Raw genomic sequence first — 23,565 nt, forward strand, 5'->3', positions numbered from 1 at the left:
TGTGCCATGACAAGGTCATGGTTAACACTTCCATTAAGAATGATGCTTTTTTTTTGCTTATACAAAGGAACTTATTCAGAAACAATAGTTTGCAAAAAAAATTTCACCTGACACCTATGAAGCTCACAAATGCAAGTCCTCTCCATCTCCTAACGATATCCTTTTGTCTTTCAGTAGCTCCAAAACAACTAGATGGATTTCTCCAGATGCTCTTCTCTAAATGCTTCCAGACTGCAGCCCTGAATTTCAAATGTTAGCCAGAATTAGCGTTTTCCAGCTCAGCTACAGCCTCACTCTGCTGGAGGCTGGGAAAACATCCCAGTGATGAGTGACGATATTCTGGCCCTGATCGTATCTCAAAATTTACTGATGGCCACCATCAGAGACTGGACCTTGGGTTGTGTGGACTTTTTTCTGACCCTCTGTGGATAATTCCATCTTCTCTACCCGTAACACTACTTGTCCAGTACTAGAAGACAGGAATGGCGTCTTTAATTTAAATATTTTTTTTTGGCAAAACCAGACATGGCAGGCACTTACCAGTTTGGCATAACCTCGATGATCCAGAATGAGGTTTTCTGGCTTGAGGTCCCTATAAATTATTCCTTTGGAATGCAAATATGCAAAAGCTTCGACTACGCATGCCGTGTAAAACCTGGTTGTCGAATCCTCAAATGAACCTCTGTGTAAAACAAGAAAGAGAAAGATGATAAAGTGATTTCTAGGTACAGGACTGAGCTGTTTCTACAGGTCATTATCACCATCATGGACATAAAGTAAGGGCTTGATTTTTGCAAGAGGTGAGCTATTCTAGCTGTAGTTAACCTATATTTATTCTACCTAGAGCAATTCTTTATATTTAGAATTTCTTTTTCTTAACAACCTAAAACTGTATTGTAAGCCGATCCAATCTCTTCCCTTTCTGGACTTCATCTTACTGTTAAAATATCCATATGGTCCAGTAGAATCACCCAGTACCTGGAAAATGACTGCTGCTAAACTGACTTTTTCAGATAAATTTACATGTATTTCTATTTTTTAAGTTAGCTTCTTTGCCTTCAATTGACATTCATATCAAATGTTTAAATCTAAAATACTCTAATTTTTATTTTATATTTACATCTTTTAGAATTGAAATTTATAAGTAAGTGTCTTCTATGTAAAAGGTGATTTCTTTATTATAATCTTTGACTTTTAGGCGCTGAAAGGATTTTGAACTGTGAAGATCAAGAACTCCCATACTCATGTTCATAACTGCGACAAAAGACAGAAAAAATGCATTTGCTGGGACTTGAAGTGTTAATCGTAAATTCAGCATTAAGTGTGCTTTCTGATCCTCATTTGAGTACAAGTTTGTAAGCAGTTTTCAAAAGCAAAGTATATTCTGCTACCTGCCTTGAGCTTCTGGCTGGAGCACATTGAGCTCAGAAGCGCATCTAAGCTAGGTGGCAGTAGAACCACAATTTAAAGCTAAGAGAATTGAAGATGGAATTATCAGGCTCTGACAAAGATGAAGGATACATTCTAGCACCTGCTAACTTTGCTACTCTTCTCCTTTTAATGGTCCAGAGAAGGCATGGTTATGGGAGAAGGAAAAATTATAAAAATTCTGTATGGATAATTAATTAAAAATAATTTCATACATGTTTTTTGATCAATCTTTCCAATGCATTTCTTTCACTTTCCAAATTTAATTAAATCATGTTTCAATTATGATTCTATTGCATATTTATATGTGATTGCTCGCACACTTCCCTGCCCTGCCGTTGTGTTATGTGTACGAACCATGTACACCCGCACAACCCACATTCCACCTGCCTCCTGCCTACACACACAAAACAAAAACAAAACACTGCAAGGTCAAATCCTCCAAAGACAGGAAATACCAGGACCACATTTGCTTGTGCATTACGATGCAGTATTTAATTACATGCTTTCAGACTATTTTTTCCATGGCACTTCTATGCCCCAATCACATAATGCTAAGCTATAGGTTCAATGCATGATCCTGTGTCCCACGTTGACGAATGGCCCTTAATATAGCTGGACCCAACCCCCACAAAGAATTATTGATTTCCTCCTGAGATTTCCTGTGGTCTTCATTGCTATTATACCTGACTGCTTCATAAGCATTAAGAAATGTTAATAGATATGGTTTATTATGGTTTATGGCTTATTGCAATGTCTCTGTGACAGATGTGGAGGCTGCTATTCATAGTCGGGGGGACAGAATTTCATACACTGAAATGAAAAATGCAGGTCTTTCGACAGGATGGGAAATACTGATTTCTCTGAAGTCTTCGAAGGACTTTGCATTTTTTACTTCTAAATTGCACTTTCCCATGGATTTTATTCGCAAATGTGATATCTGATTAATGCCACTAATTTTTTTAAGTCCACAGTTAAGGCCAGGTCAGCAATGCATAAAGGTGCTATGCTGGAAGGACTGTATCTCTCAACCATATCTTGCAAGTCTAAAGTGAGAGTGAAATCACCACTGCATCTACTGCAACCCCTGGTTGCACCCTGCAGGGTCACTGCCTGCCTTCATACATGGTGCCCAAAGTCTCTGACACCCTTATGACAGTCCCCCATTTTCCTATCAAGGGCCTGAACCTCCAGACAGGCTCCCAAACATGAGAAACAGTTGCATGGGCACCGAGAATGCAGCTGCAATCTCTGTGATCAGAAAAGGCCAACATTAAAATAAACCATCAACTATTCAGGGGTATGGAGTACTTCTGGTGTGAACACAATACCCTTCAGAGATGAAGACACATCATGAATACAATTTATCACATGATTATCATCATTACCACCATTACTTTCTGTATCTTTTCCAGGTTTGTAGAGATGTCATGAGAAAGTAGCTTGAGCTAAGTCTCCATTTATATAAAGCCTTGTACATGTTGGAAATAACCTAAATCAGTCCTAAGGGTATTCCCAGTTACAATTGGATTCCCTTTGTCTCTAGTCAACTGCATAGGAACAGAAATATTAAACTATTTCCTCATCTTCTGGGGATCTTAAATTAAACATAACACAGTAAGACAGGTTTTGCACATGAAAAAGACCCTTGGTTATCTGAAGGCGTGTTAAAAAATATTCAGCTTTTTATGACAATAACTTTTTAAAACTCACCTGTCCCTGAGAATTGTCCACAGCTCTCCACCTAGACAAGCTTCCATCAGCATGTACAGGTACTTGCTGTCCTTGAATGTCCTGTAGAGCCTAGCGTTGGAAAACAAGAAAATAGTACAACATTGACTGTAAAAGTCAAGGTGCCAATTGTTCCCACTTGTCACAGACCGTGTGCTTCATCCCAGGAAGTACCACAAGACTGGGGGGATCTTACAGAGCTAGTGCTGAATTTATGAAGATCATTTCAATCTCTCATCAGTCCTTTGTATCGCATGGGAAATAATTCAGCAGAAAAAGATGGGAATTTGAGTCATAGAATCACAGAATCATTAAGGTTGGAAAAGACCTCCAAGATCATCTGGTCCAACCATCACCCTACCACCAATGTCACCCACTAAATCATGTCCAACCTTTCCTTAGACACCCCCAGGGACGGTGACTCCACCACCTCCCTGGGCACCCCATCCCAATGCCTAATCACTCTCTCTGAGAAGAAATGTCTCCTCATTTCCAACCTGAACCTCCCCTGACGCAACTTGAGGCCATTCCCTCTAGTCCTATCACTAGTTACCTCTGAGAAGAAGCCGACCCCCAGCTCCCCACAGCTTCCTTTCAGGTAGCTGCAGAGAGCAATGAGATCTCCCCTGAGCCTCCTCTGCTCCAGACTAAACAACCCCAGTGCCCTCAGCCGCTCCTCACAGGCCTTGTGTGCCAGGCCCTGCACCAGCTTCATAGCCCTTCTCTGGACATGCTCCAGGGCCTCGATGTCCTTGTACTGAGGAGCCCAAAGCTGAACACAGCACTCGAGGTGCAGCCTCACCAGAGCAGAGTACAGGAGGACGACCACCTCCCTGGTCCTGCTGGCTGCACGAGTCCTGACACAAGCCAGGATGCCGTTGGCCTTCTTGGCCACCTGGGCACACTGCTGGCTCATGTTCAGGTGAGCATCGACCAACACCCCCAGGTCCTTTTCCTCTGCACAGCTTTCCAGCCACCCTGCCCCAAGCCTGTAGTGTTGCATGGGGTTGTTGTGACCGAAGTGCAGAAGCCGGCACTTAGCCGTGTTGAACATCATCCCCTTGGCCTCTGCCCATCGACCCATCCTGTCCAGGTCCCTCTGCAGGGCCTTCCTACCCTCTGGCAGATTGACACTTCCCCCCAACTTGGTGTCATCTGCCAACTTACTGAGGGTGCATTCAATTCCCTCATCCAAGTCATCAGTAAAGATATTAAAGAGGATGGGCCCCAATACCGATCCCTGGGGAACACTGCTTGTGACCAGTTGGCAGCTGGATATCACTCAATTAATGAAGTATATCACAGCAAAAGAAGCAATTACAATTGCTCTGAGTACTAAATATAAAGTCTGACACTTCTAATGGCATAACCTGACACTTGGCTTTCCAGATTTGCTTGAAAAATAAGTTTTCTTACCATTTTAATAATGTCTGTATCATCTTATTCTTCATGCTATGGATACAGCTGTAGATCTGCAGTATTCCTTCTTCCATTTCAAGGAAGTGCTGCCCAATTTGTGATTCATTTCAGAACTTAAAACCACTGATTTAGTCAAGTTTAAAGAGAACCTGCTGACATTTAGGTATCTAAATGCACCCTTCCTCTTTATCCCCGGGACTGAATGTGGAGGAAAATTTGGCTAAAGAGATAGATGGGCCAGGATTTATGAACCCATATTCCTTCTCAATGTGATATATTAAACAAATGCAACTATGAAACTACAGAAATAAACATAGGGAATTCAATGTCAGCTACTTCATTTGATTTTAATATTGAACCAATTTTTCCCCCCAAAGCTCTGAGGTGGGCAGCAGTATCTCAAAGACTTGCAGGAAGACAGGCGAAGAGGGGAGGGGAAGAAATTTGCTTGTCAGGGAAAGGAAACCCATCAGGCACCTTAAGACTAGGCCGTATGATAGACCAGGGGGTTAAAAAATATTTAAAAAGGCAGGATTTGGTTCATTTTGCAGGCGTTCTGTTAAATATTAAGGTAAAGGGCAAAACTTGGGTCTGGTATGCCTCTACATCATGATGCTAGACAGAATTTGTTTCCTGTGTGTGTTTGCATAGCACAGCACACAGCTTAGCAGCAGCTACCTGATACATTTTTAACATGTTTAACAGAAAAAATTCCAACAACTGCAGCTGTGATGTGGGCAGGACATTGGGTACTTGCTGATTGTCCTGCTGAAGCTAGGACAGGGTCTGTTACTGCTGTCTGAATCAATCTCACTCTTCCCTGCTTTCACATGCATTAGAGGTCATAAGATTAAAAAAATAAAAAAATCACAGAATATGCTCAGTGCTTATCTACCTGTGAAATATTCTGTAGCTAGAATGTACTATATGTGGCCACAATGAAATTTAATGGAAAAAAACAAACTTGTGTTTTAGTTTCCCTTACTATAATATTACCTATGTTGACATTTAAAACCTCAGTTATGCATCTCAGAAAAGTTGGATCAAACTAATTGGCCACTTCATATGTTTAAAATTTATGGATTTAAGAAAAAAATATCATATTCTTGCCAGTTGGACAGAAGAAAATTTATACTACAATACCATCATTTCATCTACATTAAGGTTTACAGAAAACCTACATCTTCAAGAACCCCAAATATGAATAATTAAATATTTTTGATTGCCTGTTAATTTAAATGCTACTGAAATAAAGCACTACTTTCTCTACTTAAGGCAGCCCTGCTGAAAGTTTACTTTCCAGAACATCTTATGGGCATCAAATCTGGCCAATCAAATATTGTTTATCAACTTTAACAGAAGTGCAAAGTTTATACATGAGATGTACAGCATGAAGTATGAAACCACAGTATTTCAGTAGATCAAGAAGTTATAAGTTTGAAATGTCACAATATTGGAATTCATTCCTTTCTTCATTTTCTTACTCATCTAAATATTTGCAGATCCGCTGCAGACATCCGTGGCTCAACACTTGCTTGCTCCTTTACCAAATCCACACATAGCATTTTGTTCTGTAAAGTTGTTACTTTATCTATGAGTAAATTTTATTGAGTGATATTTGGCTTTTTTTTTCTTTTTTTTTTTTCTTGGCTTAATGCATTTTAAAAACCTAACTGAAACACTTTTCCAAGATTTTTTGCAAACAGTTTCATGAAGAATTAGGAAAACAATTCTATTCTTCAGGAATTCTGTCTTTCCCATTCTGTTATCCCAGAGGTTGTCCTTGATTCAAGATCATTTTAAACCTACCTTTAACCTAACATCTCAAAACACAATTAGTCTACCAAAATGGCAACATCTCTGCCTGTAGTACCCAGAAAAAAAATTCTCAGCTACAGGCCTGGCCCAAAAAAGGATATAAACAGGCTATGAATAAATTTAGGACAGAAAGTAGAAGACAACTCCAAATCCCTGTGGAGCTGCAAAAGGAGAAGTGAGAGGGAAAAGCGGGCATGGGGTTTGATAAGCCAGTGAAGATTTTCTAGTTTCCAGCAGCTGCAATAAGAAAAGGTTGGGCTTTGTGGTTTAGAAAGTCCCTCCCCAGTGCAGGATGTCTAAGGGTACTAAAAGTGTTTAGGGGAGGCTTGTTACTGTAAAGGACAGGAAATATTGCATGATATGGAAAGAAAAAAAGGGATTCAGTTTGGCCCTACATCTGAACTGCCTGCTTTGTCAATAGTGGACAGGTCATTTTACATGCGTATGCAAGTAATAGTGTAACATAATTATATAATACCATATAAACATATATAGTGATGTTATAGCTAGAGACAGACACAGAAAAACAGGAATATATGACCAGACATAGCAGCAGCAAATAACTCAGCCTGACTGAAGTCCACTACACTGGCATGCTGTGAAGGCTGCACTGAATCAAAAATTGAGTTTTGATGGAAACTGCCAGGCCATAAAGCACTGGAAAAAGTTCTTCCTTCATCCTGTCTTCTTGTCACCTTTTCCATTTTGGGCTCACTTTGGAACAAGAAGAAGACTGGGATCATTTCAAAGTTCATCTTATCACTGTTTCTCAGCATTCAAAGCATTTACCTGCTTTGGCAAAGGGGTCGGACCCGATGATCTCTCAAGGTCCCTTTCAACCCCTATAATTCTGTGTGATTCTGCCCTAGACCTATGATCACTGCACCCTTTTTCCCCACTTGCCTATTGAAAGAACAAAAAACTTAGAAATAAGGAACTTCGGTGTATTTCTTTTATTAGCTATGAATATCAGTGGCTCCATAAGCAAATGTCTGTAGGCTCAGGCTTTTTATTTAGGAGTGGGTATTCTGGAAATGGTGTTAAGATGTCCCTCTGGTCGGCTGGCTCTGCATTTCACCTTTCTTTACACCAACATATTAAGCCAGCTCAGGCTTCAGAAAATAGATCTATAGGCTGAAATAGCCTGCAAGGTATATTTGGCTCTAGCCTAGGTAACGGGGGCATGTTTGTGAATCAAGTATTACAGTGTGAAGGAAATTGCAGCCGGGTACAATGTCAGCGTGCAGTTGTCACCAATGAATCACAGGTGAAGCCTGGGCTCCTGGGGAATCCCAGGGATCAGCCAGGCTTTTGGCCAACACTCGCAGCGGTTCTGCCTGTGAAGGAAATACCCCCTTAGCAGCTGATGGGTTGCCGCCGCTGCCACGCACTTGTCCTTACATTTTGTCACAGTGGTTTGGTTTCTCTCCTGGGTTAGCACGCCTCTCTCCAACACTTTTTGGGAGAGGGGTTGATCTCTTCCAGCAACAGCCAAGGGCTTCAGCCCACCTCTTTGGGGGTGGGATGAAGCATCCTTGGCTTAGACATGAGGTTTGTCTTTTAGATAGCTCCAGACTGGGGAAATGCATTACCCCGTCAGAGGTCCTGACCGCCCAGCACTCTGATCCTGACCTAAAACATATAAAAGGACTGTTTCTCCTTCCTGCAGACAGATACTCATAAACTTGAGGCATCAGAAATCTTCAATATTAGGGTCAGAACAAACAAAAATGACTAACACCTGGTTTTGTTCCCTGAAGAATTGCATCTGCTTAAGTTTCAGGAAGCATACAACTTCAGTGCGTTTGCTCAAGATGAGTCAAGGGACAATGAATCAAGTCTACTTAATATACCTTAAATATGCAATGGATACAACCGGTTATTCGCATAACAGCACATGATCTCCAAAGATGAAACCGTGCCTTCTAGCTTCCTTTTGTGAGATGGAAAATTCAGAAGAAAGAGGAAAATTCCTATTGAGCAGGGGCAACACTAAGTCATAGTGTGTATGTCTACGTGGAGCATCACACGCTGGCATCAGCAAATCTGCCCATGATCTGGGATGGCAATGTGTTTGCTCCAGGAGCCACAAAGCCATGTTAGCACAGCACAGGGACCAAGCAAATCAGTTAAGACATGGATTTAGTTTAGGCTTGGGAAGAAATTCCCGATTCCCTATGGGCAGAATAATTTCATATTTTCCTGGAAAAAAACAAACTTATTCTATATGCTGTATTTGCAGTCACTTGCAGGGAAGCTATGGATACTATGAAGTATGGATACTATGAAGCTATGGAACACTATGAAGTGTTTTTTTAATGATGCATGGATAAAACCTATGTGGTTTTATCAAATGCTGAGACTGGCCGTCCTTTGCTCCATCACGGCAGTGTGTGGGACAGAGGGACAGTACCTCACGATGAAGTCCGAGTGAGCGCTCTGCATGATCTGCTTCTCTGAGCGGATGTGCTCCTGCTGTCTCGTGTCCACTATGTGACGTTTCTTCAGGATTTTCATCGCAAACGTTTTTGACTCTTCACTTTTCAACTGGACCTTGGGTAAAGTAGGCAAATGCAGTGGTTAGAAGCAAGGCACATCCCCTCACTAAGCTGTGACAGCCTAACTGCATGGGCTCACCACCTATCCTTCAGAAAAGTTGAAAAACAAATTTCCTTCAGGAAAAGCACAATGCACTTGAACAAGAGCTTGGTTGTAGAGCCTGAACATTCCCGCCACATGTTTTCTGCCGTCACACACAGGTCACCTCCTGCACAATCCAACATTTCACCAATGGAAACTCTTCTTTTGCCCCATATTTATGTTCTCTTCGTACCTCTTCAGGCATCACCTTCATTTGAATATGAAACAGACTTTAACCCATTGCTACACCAGGTACTGCTGTTTGCTACGAGGGTATGCCGTTAAATTGAAAAGCCATTTCCAAAACTTATTGTTGAAGGGAAAACCCAACTGTCAGCATTATTTTCAAGTCAGAAAATGCTGCTAGCTAATGTACAACTTTCATAAAGCCTTCTATAACTAGTAACACATGTACCGCCTCTGGCAGGGAAACGCAGTCCTTGGATGTTTTTAAGGGATGAGTGGAGCTGGCTTTTTAACACCACTGCTTTGTCACGTCTTTACTTTTAACCTTAAGCCTCAGCAACCTATTTTTAGCCTGATTTCCCAAGATGAGGTTGAAGGGAGTAGTTTGTTTGCTTGCCAATGTTACCGTGGTAACTTCTGAACCCTGAACCATTCCCAGCTAGCTCTAAGCAACAGGTACAAATCCCAAAGAAAACTACTACTGAACTATCCTTTCCATCTTGGTCATCCCCTATTAGTCACCACCAAATGAGAAAGCAGCCTCATCACTGGCCTACCAAGCCTCTTAGTTTGCTAAATTCCTTCATCAGCTGCTCACCATAATATTGCCAGTTAAGTGCTTGGGAAAAACATTACGCTTACAGTAAGAGGTGCCACTTGGTGACTTCTATTTTGGTTTTCTTGCAGGAATTTGGCCTCAGCCAGCAGACAACATCTTGTCTGTCATGAGCTTCATCAGGAATTCAGCTTGCCTTTTAAGTTAGGAGACAACATTAATGCAACGGCATTTTATTTAATATATTGTCTATCTTTATATTTTTTTTAATAACAGAAATATGAGATGTGACACCTTCAAAACTTCTCCCAGGCTGCCTCTACAACCATAGCCTTGAGCAGTTTCCTCTGTATTTGTGTGGTAATGGTTCAGGTTACAGGGAAAATACAAGGAGGGATGGCATCTACAGCAGCAAGTCTTTGTCAGAAATCAGACTGGTACCCAGATGTACACCAAGGCACCTACAGCTTAAGGAGATCAGATCCAAAAAGCTGATTCTCAGATGGCAAAGAGACACATCACACAGATTCCCAACACAACTAGAAGTGATTAAGAAATATACACTAATAAAGGAGAATCCACCTTCTATGGCCTAATATTTTCATTACAAATTCTTCATTAATGCTGTTTCAGTGTTTTCATCTACAATGGCCCAAAACGCAGACATTATAGCTCACATCACCACCATAAATCTTGTCTCTGCCTGCTAGAGAACAGAAGCTGCAGAACTTTGTGATGTGTAATTTGTATGACATGGTTTAGGACTAATGAATTTAATAAAGTCAGGAAAATCTGAAGATGGAATGAACTTCCTGATTGCTCTTATGTTTCTCAAAACACCTGTGGACATCTCAATTTTGCCACCATTTTGCTATTGCTTTCAGAGAAGTACCTTCCCGTTCCACGATCTGATTTTAGGTTTGCAATCACTGCTTGGTGCAATATTGGTGTGCTCAAGTACATATATTAACATATATGCATGTATGTATATATGTATGCATGTATTTATCTGCCTGTTTTAAAACCACTTGGGGTTTCTGTCTTCATATTTGTGGCTTTTCATTTTCCCTGCAGCCACAAGCATTTCCAATCCCACATGAAACTTCTTTTTCCAAAGGCACTATTCTACATCTCACACTGAGACTCATAATTATTATCTTTGCATGAAGCCTGTGCTCGCCATTTAATCTTCATGGAGACAGGGTACAAAGACCTAAACAATCCACATAAAACAAAGAAAAACATTTTTCCTCGTCTCTGAGGTTATTTATTGAGCTCCCTGGTTATTTATTGAACTGGAGCTGCACGATGCTGCTCTGCTACATGTTTTGACCACAGCTCAAAGCAGAACGAAATTCTGCATTTACTCCAGACTGAAAGTGATAAAAATGTGTTTGGTTTGGGGTTAGAGCTTTTTTTTTTTTTCTTTTCTTTCATTTTGAATAAACAAATGGCATATGGACTTTAATTCAACTGTTTGAACTAAATTATTTGACATTATCCAATCTAAATCAAACCAGGCTGTTTCAGGGGAATGGGGAGATTAGGGCAGTGACACAGGGGATGAAGCAATGATGAAGGTAAGGAAAAACTTGGGGTGACCAAAATTTACTAAATCTTGCAAAAAAAAAACCAAAAAACATTAAGCTTTAGTATGATTAAGAAATATACTTCTGGAGAATTCATCCCTCCTCCTTTGGATGGCAATCCAGATTGCTGGACAGCCTCATCAACCTCACCCATCCAGTGAAGTGTAATCAGCTGCCATGCAAATTATTTCAAACAAAAGTCTGTGCAAAGCCATATCACATGTTACAGATCAGATTTGTTTTCTTTTAGTGTGTATTTTTTTTGGTTAGGTTGTTCAGAAACAAACAATAAATGAACAAGGGAGCCAAGAAAGTAGATCTGCTAGCAAACTTGAAGACTAGTTAGTCAGTTTGAACATGAAACATTTTCAATAAAATGATATTTAGCACTTCTAAACTTAGTCAAAACACAAATCCATATTTCTCTTTCTAACGTTAATCTTTACTAGATGTCAGTGTTAAAAATAAACATGACAACTGGGTGGAGTCTCAGATCACTGAATTCCAGAATTATAAAGTGAAATAAGCATAAATCTAAATTTGTCCACTTATGGTGTAACATTTTGATAACAGGTATTCTGACTACTTGTCAAATTTTTGTGTCTTTCATTAGAAAAGTTTTCTCTCTCTTTTTTTTTTTTGATTATTGTTTTTTCATGTATGCCTGGACTACTTTGAGGAAGTAATCTGCTTTCCTATACTTACCTGTACACCTTCAAAAGAAGTACAGGAAAAGAAATTACTATAAGGAAGCAAAAGGCAGCATTTTTATTTGGCGTTTGATAATGTTATCACTGACACAAATGTTTAAATATGGAACAAACAAGCAGCTACAATTAGCTAATGCGAGACTTTGACCTTATGCCACAGGAGAATTTATATAAATTTTCCATTCCCTCTCCTAATATGCTTCATAATGCAGAGGATTTGCAAGAAGTTGAGAGCATGGGGGGATTAATCTGCATTAAATGTGCTGATGCACTGAAACATACTGCTGAAGTACAAAATCTAAGGCCTAAATTTTGGATCACTTTCCTTCCTATGTTTTTCTCTGAGCTGGTTGTCCACCTGGACAACAAATCCCGCAGACTTCTCCTTCTCCAGCATGCCTTAGTCCTCCCCTTGGTTTGGAGTTTCTGCTGTCACTGCCAAATGAGGGACTGTGATGACTATTTTTTTATGATGTAAAGCTGGCCATCTCCAGATCATTTCTACTATTCCTATAAACAGTAATTTTTAATGTTAAGCTCATGGTAATTTATAGAAAAAAGAACATGTCTAATTCCAATCTAATTACAAAAGTTGAAAAAAAAATCCAAGAGTCACCTGCACTTTTTACTTTAAAATACAGGATTAATGTTGGGATGCTGAGAATGGGCTGCTAAGAACACCCTGTCCTTCAAATATAATGAAAAAAAAAAAGCACATGAAGCCACAAAACCACAAAGATTTTGTCTCTCAGCTCAGAGGGAGGTGGATATGCTGGGCAGGAAGCTCAGCCTTCCAAACAAACCCACCACAAAAATCTCCTAAATGCTTTAGAGAAATGGAAAAGGCAGGCAGTTTGCAAAGGAGCCATCTTTGCTATACAGCCCAGGAGATCAGCTTTGACACAATTTGAAGCAACATCTTAAATTTCAAAGGCCCCAGGACTATTGATTTGGTGGAGACGTGCTGGAGCCTTGGGTTTCAATCATTTTTCTCCAAGAGGATTGACACAGGGTAACCAGCAGCCTCCAACTCTCTCAGTTTTTTGCAAGTAAAAAGCATTTCTAGTCCCTTCCCTCCTTCTTTTCTAATTCCTCTTCTTGCTTTGTCTTTACATAGTCATTGCCCTTTCACCAGTGCAAAATTATCTCTTTTGGAGATGTAGAGCACTGAGAGTAAGAGCAAACAGCATGGCCAGTGTAAATGTCCATGTTCACTGAAAATAATAACGTTGCATATTTTACTGAAAGGCCCACTGGCAGGGAAAAAACTACAAATTAAATCTGTAACACTGAGTACAGTGTTATACTTCCTCTTCTCCCTGCTTTCACAGATATTCTTCAGCCTTCCATTATGCAGCCACCTCGTCATTGTGCTCCAGCACATGGTCCATGTTCGCAGTTCTCCCTCTCGCACAGGCTAAACCGAATTCAAAGCAGGCTGAACAGCAAAACTCCACCAATAGCAGACCACAGGCCCATACCATCTTTGTCAGTGCAAAAATCCTCCAAAAAGTGAATCCTGATAAACCTATAGGTACTACTGATCAGGCTCCATCCTGGTTGGGCTCCCTCCTGGTCAGTCTGTGTAAGCTCTTGCCCTCTGTTAGAAATGACACTCTGTAGGAGGGTCTAATCCTTTTCATTTGTGGAACAATAGTACATTTTCTTGTCAAAAGGTAAAAGAAAATCAGTCGGGAGCATGGTGAAATAAAGCCCAAATACCACCCTAAACGGTGATGTACAAAACCAGTGGTAAGGGAAGTAAAATGCTTTACATCAGGTCATTCTGCAGGATTGTTACCCAGGAAGTGAGCTGCATCCCAGTGACAAAAAATAACAGCAGAAACCTTGTTTATAACTAAGTGAGGCAACTGCAGAAGCAAAATTTAATGGTGGCAGCCACATGCCACCTGGGAAGCACTGTCCACACTGAGTCATCGCCTCATCCCCTCCTCTTTGTCTGTGCTTCAGTATGATGCCCCATACCCAGGTCAGCAGGTAGTTTTTTGGCAGCCTGTGTCATCACGACAAAGCCACCCCTGAGTGAACCCAAACAGATGGGTCTCTATCTGCAAATACATTCAACAAAAGTCCTTTAAGAGGACATGAGGAAAAGTCAGGGAAACAGGCTTAATTTTGCTGTTAATAATTTACACTCACAGGACTACATTTAACTTCTCAGCATTCAGAAAATAATGCTGCATCAGTAAAGAAACTTAAAACAATCCATTACGAAGTGGGCAAAGATGCCTTGGTGGTGAGTTCAGTAAGTAAGTTCAAGAGGAAAGCTACAAGATTAGGACAAGATGCAAACACAGGGGAGAAGAGGACAGGAAAAGTAGCTGAGAAGGAGATGGAGAGGGAGAAGGAGAATGACAAGGACAAGAGAAGAAGTCCCTTCTCTCTTCCTCTTCTGAGTCCTTGTTTCCTTACCCCTTAGCTGGCTTCTCCTGCGCTCCCCGTGCTTACAGAAAAATGTTGCAACCACTCCAAAAATGTTGCTTTGCTTTATGATGTACAAACTTCTGCAACTTCCAAAACACACAGTGCGTTCAAAGCCTGGTCTGTTAACACAGCTATCATTCACATGCAAATAAACATGGTTTTTACCTTAGTGCTTTTTCAGTTTTTTTGGGGGAAAATGGATATTTATAAGACAAAATTGTGCATTTGTTGTGCAGTTGTGATTGTGCATTTTCTCTAAGAAGCTGACCCAGATAATATTTTCCTCTATGATACTCTGTGTAGACCCTTAAAGCCATGAAAGACATGAAAGAGCAACAGACCCATGGGCATGGAAGCAGGCCTGGACACATTTCGTATTTATAGTTTATCCTTCCTACATTTTGGCAGCTAAAATAGAGGTTAACGATTTGAATGGCATTTACCACTGAAAAATGCCCAGATTTCTTCTAACTGATGGAACGAGCATATTTGAACATGAATTCTTGCAGCTTCTGGACACTACGCTCACAAAAACTTTGCTCATAAGCTTCAGAGTTTTCTACTAATCCTCAGGGTAGCTGGCCTGGCTCCTAGCTAAATGAGAACACACAGTGAGCAGAGTTTGTGCAAGTAAAAAACATTTATTTTACTCTGGAGATGTGGCTTTTTCCTAAACGCTCAGTGATAGTGATCCTTTAGGAGCTGGCCAGAACCTTTTCTTGAAGTCTTGTGTACACTGCTGACAGACAAGTTTCTTGTTGCTAATGTCTCCTGCTGAACACCCACTGTGGGCATGGCGATACCTCTGTAACAACAAAGATGGTAGTTTAGACACCTTCCTAAAGGGCTTCTGCTAGCTGACTTATGTGTGCTTTATTTGGAAATAATGGAGAAATCAGGGCTATCATGAAACATGAATATCTTTGTATCACGTTAAATAACAACTGACTCAATGCAGCGCTTGGGAACTGAAGCGCAAATGCTTTTGCTTACTGGGTATGCACAGGGTCCTTTATTTTCCATGGCTTCCCAACTAGATGCATTTGAAGCAACAAAAATAGCAGCAGCTGTTGCTGAGCGCAGCACTTGGGCTGCAGACAGGCTAACGAGAAGGCAAGCTGAGATCTCCTAATCCCAACAGCTGAACTGCTGCACGAACAAAGCAGCAGCGTTTCCCCCCAGCAAAAGAGTACAGCGTGTTTTTAGTACTAAATATACTTCTGTTCCCCCAGGATGAAACAGACTTCCCCAGAATGATATTTGTTGCCTTACAACTTGCTTTTTTTGCCAGCATTTGTTTTTATTAGGCAAGGGGGGAGATATCTTGCTCATATTCATTCCTCAAAGTATTTCAGATGTCTCCATTAAGGTTTTAAAGATACTTTGCTCATCTCCTTAAGGCCAGATTCAGCTGCTCTCCTCACCTAAGGCTTAGAGAGAAATTGTAGCTTGCATCTCCAAATCATAATAAGCAAGCTACCCAGTGCTTCTTACTCTATCCTTTCCACCTCGTGCTCAACATCACATAAACAAGTTTTTGATCAAGGCTGTTGGGAGAAGAGGAAGAATGCAGCTTATGGGGCCCACGTGTGAATAGGGATGGCGATCAGGCTGGATGAGACTGGGTCGAGACTTAAAAAAAAAGATCTTAAGATGAAAAAAAAATATAGAATAAAAATTATGTTTCTGGGATATACTGTAGGCTGAAATTTTGAAGGCTGAATCCAAGAATGAAATAAATGGGCATTAGAGTGGAAACTGTCTGTGCTGTCCTCATTTTCTTTGAAAAAAGTCTAGATTCATCTGGTTGGGGAAGAACTAAATATCATATCCTATCATACAGCACAATCAGAGTGCTATGGGACTCCATGGGAAAATACATTGCAAAATTATACTCCATGAGTACAAATAAATATGTACTAAAAATTCAAGTTCCTGAGAAAACCTCAGCTATTTAACAATTTAAGTTACTTAATCAAATTCTGACTTTTGCTAAAAATACATAATTCTACGTTTTGATCCCTGTACTGAAAATTGCTATTCAATGCTTGACAGCATGAACAACTAAGTTTTTTATAAGCAAGGACATTGGGAAATGCATTAAAATTCACGCCTTTCTCTAAACCTCAGAAGTAAATATTTTTTTTTCAAAAATGTCTAGAAGGAAAAGGCTAACAACCAGTGAGGAATGTAAACTGTTTCATGCATAAAATCATTCCAGTAAAAAGTAAATACCAGAAGAAGGGTTATATAGTTAAAATATGTTAAACCGAATGGAAAAACTCACTACTGTGGTTTCCTGAAAATATGAGATGGACATAAAGTCTCAAACCTCCAACCCCAGCCCCACTCCTGAGTTTGGCTTTGTCCATAATACGGCACCTATTTTTACATCTTACTCCTACCTCCAGCGTGAGCCCAAGCCTCCAGCTTGACAACTCATATCCTGATCAGGACTCCAACAATATTTGATGTGCTACAAACAGTGTCTCATCTTTCCAAACCATGACAACATCCTTTCCATTAGCAGACAAGTCCCAAGAATATATTTCAATCTACAAAGTAACACCTGCCAAAGATGTATTCAAGTCCATCGAGAATTAAAAATCAAAGGAAAAATAAAGAAAAAAGCCCTATCTGACAGTATCACTCAAATGTTTCAAATTAAGCATCCTGCATATAGTCAAGAAGGGCAGAAGAAAATAAAAAAAGGCCAAACCTTCATAAGTAGCATTTTGCTCAGCTCCACAGCTGTAGTTTCATTATTGTCTGGATGTGGGATTTACTCAGGTACCTGATCTTCCAATCCTTCACTAAAACCAATTTTCTTGCCTTGACTGTACCCAAAGTACACAACCTTTCAGAAAGATGGAGACCAAAGGATTCTTAACAATTAAAAATAAGAAACATTTCAAAGATTTTTAAGAGAAGACTGATCTTTGTAGTGAAAAGCTTCATAATAGCTGTAACAAAACGATAGCTATGCAACTGGAAATTTCCACTGATAAATGTCTGAGTTATGCGTCTGTCACTCTATTGGAAGACAATTACAGGTTTTTTTGCCTTGCCATCTAATCAATTCACTAATGTTTTCATTTACAAAAAAAGGCTAGAGGCTATAATAAATTTGATTGCACTTCATCATCTGTGGCCAGATTTTTCTTAAAACATAAATAAAAATGAAAAATGCCATACTGCTCACTTTAAAAGGTCTTGCATAGTCCCAGTAAAATGTGGCAGAAACTAAGTTTTTATGTGTATGTCCTGATTAATCTCCATATTGTAAAGGAGTTTAGTTTTTAGTGGCCATGATCAAGCTGAAAGGAGGTTACAAGGAGGACTTCAAAGGGGTCTGTCTAGTATATAGCACCATTACATACTTTCATTAATGGTTTGGATAATGAAACAGGAAGAATATTATTAACTTTGCACATACTAAAATCAAGATAGAAAGGGCTATGAGTGCTTTTGAGAAGAGCACGGGAATTAAATTTGATTTTTACAAATTGAAATGATGGCTTGAAATAAAAGGGATGCAATTCAGTGACGGCAAAGGCACTTAGCTGCACTTGTCCTGCTCTACCTGACCATGGGAAGGTACAGGTTGGACTAACGTACCTAGTCCGGGGTACTGCTAAAAGAGGGGAGAACCAACTGGGAACTGAGGAAACATAATGACCACTGACGTAGAAAGCATGAATTACATGTCAAGCTCACACGAAGAACATTTGTTTTTCCTAAAGGGGAGTATTTCAGGTTTATGTGATAATGGTCTTCAAATATATACAACTCTACTGCATGAGAAGGGAAGAAAGTGCCCCCAGGTCCACTTGAAACGAGAACAACAAATGACAGGCTGGGAGGTGTTAAATATCAGGAAAACTTTTCTTGCAGTGAGGAACAGGTAGGCACTGGAATAAGTTGCCTTGGGAGCCTTCTGCCCTGCAGACTTTCAATGACAAATCAGGGAAAAGTGGTCAGAAGTGGTTAAGTGTATTTGATTCTGCTGTGGGGCCACGGTGATCGATCTCTTTAGGTCCCTTCCAGCCCAAGATATAATGAACATATGGTTGAAATATGTGCTCTAAGTGCCACTGACTTCCGCAAAACTGCCAAACGTTGAAATATATGATTAAATATTTTGTCAAGTCAGGGCTAAAAGTTGGGCCTGTCCTTAATCTGCCTGTTCATACTGTTGCTCTCAGGATCCCCGAACCATGTGTTACCAAAGCAGTGCAGAAGGCACAGCTCCCTCCAAGCTCGCCTACGTGCAGAGGTAGTGCATAAGTCTGTAGGTTTTCGCCAGCATATCTGCCCTGAGAAGTGAGAAATATGTAGCTGAAACTAAGCCTCAATGGTGTGGGGTGGATGGGGTGTGGGGGAAACATTATTTTTGCAATTTTATAATAACAGGAGAGATTTAAAATCTCCTTCTCCCTTCTTTGAGTGATTGTTCAAAGTGATAACTGCATGTCACTATAACCAAGGCACGCGTTCAGGCCTGGACCTGATTTTTAGTCCACCTGTACTCAGCCATCATCTACATGAACTGATTCATAGCAATAATGACTCTAACCTTGTATGTTCAGATACTCTGATACATTTATTTCAGAGCTGTCTAAAATAATCTTGATTTAAATCCGGAACACGTGACCTGGGGCAGATGATTAGAAACATAGGACTTAAATTAAAAGGAAATTAAAGAGCAAAGACAAGAGCAATAAGTTCAGAAGAGATTATTTATGAAGGCTGAGAACACCTGACCTACATGTCTGTCCTTTGCAAAGTAGTGCTTTGCAGGACACAAACCCAAGACGATAGATTCATTCACTGTTGTAATGTGTTACTGAGGCACCCGGATCCCAACACAGAAGATGTTCAGCTGACACAGTCCTGACAAGCTGAGCAGCAAAAAATAGTGGATGCATCTGTTAATCTGTGCTATTAAACACAAGAAGTCCAGTCCTATTATTTCCCTTCTCCCATGCTAAGGGAGGTGTCCACAAGCTGGGTGAGAGGCACAGGAAGAGATGTCCTGGGGCTGCTTGCACCGTCTTGGCAGCTCTCCGAAATGCAGAAGGGTTGCCCTAGGAATGTGGCACCAGCCGGCCCTGGGCAGACTATGGGCTCTCGAACCCACTGTTTGTTTTTTTTTTAAACACTGAGTGTCACACAGCTCGTGCTGTACGCACACAAATGGCTCTGTTTGCACTATCGTAGGTCACTTGTTTCGATGATCCTGCTACAGAAACTTCACTGTCAGTGTTTAGAAGCAGTGCTACGATAATTCTTTTCCGTGGATAGCACATGGAAAAACTCCTTATTGCCTATTTTCATGGCAATTTAATATATTCACAGCTAACTGCAATGCAAACGGTGTGGAAAGACGGGAGACTCGGCAGACGTGTTTTGACTGACACGCAAGGACGCGATGCGGTTTCTGCCTAACGAGAAATGCCGCTCCTGTTCAGTGGCAGAGCTGGTTCCCAGGGCAAGCAGCATGGGGCAGCTCAGCTGCTCTGCCCCCTCAGCAGCAGCCTGGATAAAAGCTGACTGCAGACAAAGTCCAGCTGGGGATAAAGGAGCAGAACAGTGGCCACAAGGACAAGACACGTTGTAAGAGGCATCAGGTAGCCATTAAAAATCTGGGCCAACTACGTACAACAGCAACGCAAATCTGTTGGAAATTTCTCTTGACATACGGAAAATAAAACTACTTAGAAAAGGTCCCACATGTGCTAACCAGGACTTCTCACCACAGGGAATAAGCTTTCTATTACAGGAACAAAACCAAGACAAAAAGATATTTCCACATGTTATCTCCATAGAATTGAAAATTACTTAACTAACAGGCTCTCTGGCCTGAAGGACATGTACTACCATATAAATTCATTGATGGGATGAACGCTGAAAACAGCCAGCATTCATGGAGGTGCCTGGAACAGCGAAGTGTATTTACACAGGCCACACCAGAACATTAAAAAATGCATGCAAATGGGAACGTTATTTGCCTTTGGCCAGCAAGACCCAAACTCAGACCCAGACATTCCAGTTTCCAACCAGACACCGCCAGTGGCCCTCTGGAAGGGTATACTGATGCCCTGCGGGGGCTTGCCCACAGCAGCTGGGGTTAAGCTATAAAAATCCTCTTCCTTGCAATGGACTTTATTTATTTGATCAATTTTACTCTTGGAAAGTGTAAAAATTGCAGTGTTTTTCAGGAACAAATTCCAGCGCTGCTGTGCATTAGCAAGATGCAGTAATACATGGAAGGAATAAAAGAGTCAAGTCCTCCGACACATTTTGCATTAGTTCATTTCTGGCTGTAAATCATAAAACATGTTTTTTGTACAGAAGACAGAAACAAGAGTTAGCAATTCTCGGCTCAGCTTTGATGAAAATATTCTCTTGTTTTAATAACATAATGACCTCATTTTTCCAGTACTCAACAATGAAATGGCAATTCGTAAAGGTACTTAGTTTTTTAAAGCTGAGAGAGTATTAACATAGTTTGCCTTGGTGATAAAGAAAAATAACGAAATCATGATTGCTAAGCTAAACTTTTAAATATTTTTACCCTTCTGTGTGTAATTCAGTATTAATTAAGAACTGCTACAGTCTCTTTAGCAGACATATATGACTATTTAGTGATGTAATACATATTTATTTCCTACTTAACTAAAAATCTTAGGAATGTAAATCTGAAATATAAGGTTTTCTTGAGACACTTAGCTCTGCTGGCGAGTCTGAAAAGCTAAATGCAAATTGTTATCATGCTCACTTCAGGAGCAGTACCTGAAGAAGTCATTTGGTATGTTATACCTTCACATTTTCCTGCAATTTTCCTCTCTTCCCCATCTCACTTCTCTTGATTACTGAAACACCTTTCCCAAAGGAAAATGCCTTTGTCCCCTACATAGTCTTGTCCCCTCCTCCTTCATGTGGCAGGATCATTCACCCAGGCACAATGCAGGGAATAACTGTAATCACACCACACAAGCAACTTCAGTGTCACCAACGAACTGACAACAGGAAATTAATATGGGAAGTGGTTTAAGCTGATGAGAAAGCAGAAGGCTCTTTGTCTGATTCACCGGTGTACTTATAATTTACCCAGAAAATGACCTTAACTAGCATTCCCCTGCTTAGGAGAGCAAGGGCAAGGGGAGTTAAACTCATCCTTGAAAAAAACCCTAAATGGTGATCGAAATGTTTCTCCCATCACTAGCCTTTTGTAGGCTTTGTAGGTGGAACCAGGGCTTCTTGAAGGCTTCTGAGTTTTGGAACTCCGCAAAGATTTAAATATTTCTACCTGATTCTGATTTGATATGTTAAAGTGACAGCATGTTCATTCCTGCTCTTCTTCACACCTGACCAGATGTCATGCTTATATAATATTTAGTTTTTCTCAACATCTTATAGCTTCCAAATTAACTTTGAATGCAGCCAGAAGTAGTGGACTCATGACCATCACCCATAACGCAGTACAATTTTTTTTCACATCTGTGCATTTTTAGGGTACCTGAAGCAACCCCCCATGAAGACAAACTCATCCACCTTCCCAGGAACAACGTGAGGTATTCGAAGCTTGAAAATATACCCCCCCAAAAACCCTACAACCCCACCCACTCACCCAATCAACCAAAAAAACATCTTAGAAATGAAAATAAACCTAGCAAGCTCCTTCCAAGATTCAAAACAAGCCCCCAAATGGTAGGTCCCTCACTACTGGTTAGCTCGGGCTGATACCCAGTGGTGTTATCAGCTTAGGAAGCAAATCTCCTGAACTTTATAATGGTGAAAGACCTTCATAAGTGAGGTTGAGCACCACCCGAATTAAACTCCTGCTCTAAAGTCTCCTCTGCAGAACATGACTGTAGAAGGAGCAGGGAAAGGACATCCTTCCCAGGCTGCACATGAGCTCCGGTGACTATCTTCCAAAACAACTGTTGCTAATATTAAATAAATAAAAACAAAAACCTAGGAAGGGATCAAAGTTCTCATTGATGTCCTCTGTTTTTCACAGTTTTACATAAATCCAAATAGGAAAAGTTAGAAACAAATCATATGGAAGAATGACTTCCACTTTTAACACTGATTTTATCCATTACATCACAAATAATTACCAAACTACTTATTTTGCCAGTTTTCCAGTTCCCAGAAATAAACAGATAATGTAAAAAAGTCGTTTGGGGCTCTCATATGGTTACAGAGTAAGGATTTCCCGTAAATCTTGTGGTGGCAGCAGTAAATGTTCACTTTTCTGCTCCTAACTTAAAGGAGTTCCTAACATACTGTACTGGTGTTCAGTATCAGAAACTCCTCCTTGGTCAGCATGTTGATGTAAACTAAGCTCCTTCTTTCTATTACAAGTTTTTGTATTTACATGGTATTACAAATGGTCAAAAAACAGCTGCTGATCCATGCTCCTCCTGCTCAGATTTTGTTTTAATAAAGACTACGTAGTTCTAAATCTAAGCAGAGCAAAAAGCAAGCCCTGTTTTTGCTTTTTCACTAAAATTCACAGAATCTTTAGTGAAATACTATTTTTCTGTGAATTGTTATTATAATTAAATCTACAGTTTCCGTGATAATCAAGTAGATCTACCCCTAGATCTGAATTAGAAACTGCTTAGAGGAGACATCGCACCATTATTCCAGTTTTTGCTAAGTAAGATTTTAAGATTTTTTTGCTCTTTCAATCTTATCACTTACTCAACAGCTGTGCAACTATTCAGGTTCTTGCTAAAAGACAATCGATGTTATAAACAGTATTGCTTCAATGTACGACCATGTAGAGAGAAACGACATGCGCTCCTCTCTCCTCAACCTAGTATATATTTTTCAGTTACTGCAAAGTATTTATTCATTCGTTTTTATTTACCCAGAAATGTCATGCAGCTTTCTTCCACCATTAGAAAATATACAATCCAATCACATACTTCTCTGCTGGGAATTCTATCGTAATACTGAAGAAAAATAAAAAGACTCGTAACACAGTAGTGGTTCCCGAACATCACACAAAGTTCAAAGAAGAAAAGGT

At 40.3% G+C, this 23,565-nt stretch overlaps 1 protein-coding gene and 1 long non-coding RNA gene across 10 annotated transcripts in view; both read right to left on the reverse strand.

Annotated features, from left to right (window-relative positions):
• The window catches only part of PRKG1 (protein kinase cGMP-dependent 1), a 466,811-nt gene that overhangs the window by 13,209 nt on the left and 430,037 nt on the right, over positions 1 to 23,565 (reverse strand). For all 9 annotated transcript variants that reach the window (XM_080598462.1, XM_080598463.1, XM_080598461.1 and 6 more), the window contains 3 exons: positions 8,810 to 8,949; positions 3,142 to 3,231; positions 541 to 682 (listed from right to left, as the gene is read on the reverse strand). In XM_080598462.1, the coding sequence (XP_080454588.1) occupies positions 541 to 682; positions 3,142 to 3,231; positions 8,810 to 8,949 (372 nt within the window). The remainder of the gene's footprint in view (positions 1 to 540; positions 683 to 3,141; positions 3,232 to 8,809; positions 8,950 to 23,565) is intronic.
• On the reverse strand, positions 15,147 to 23,562 carry LOC308197648. The gene is made up of 2 exons (XR_013953192.1): positions 17,242 to 23,562; positions 15,147 to 15,327 (listed from the first exon to the last, which is right to left on the reverse strand). It is a non-coding gene; the product is annotated as an uncharacterized lncRNA (long non-coding RNA).

The sequence above is a fragment of the Anser brachyrhynchus genome, assembly GCF_964034855.1.
Source record: "Anser brachyrhynchus genome assembly, chromosome: 6".
Classification (NCBI taxonomy): domain Eukaryota; kingdom Metazoa; phylum Chordata; class Aves; order Anseriformes; family Anatidae; genus Anser; species Anser brachyrhynchus.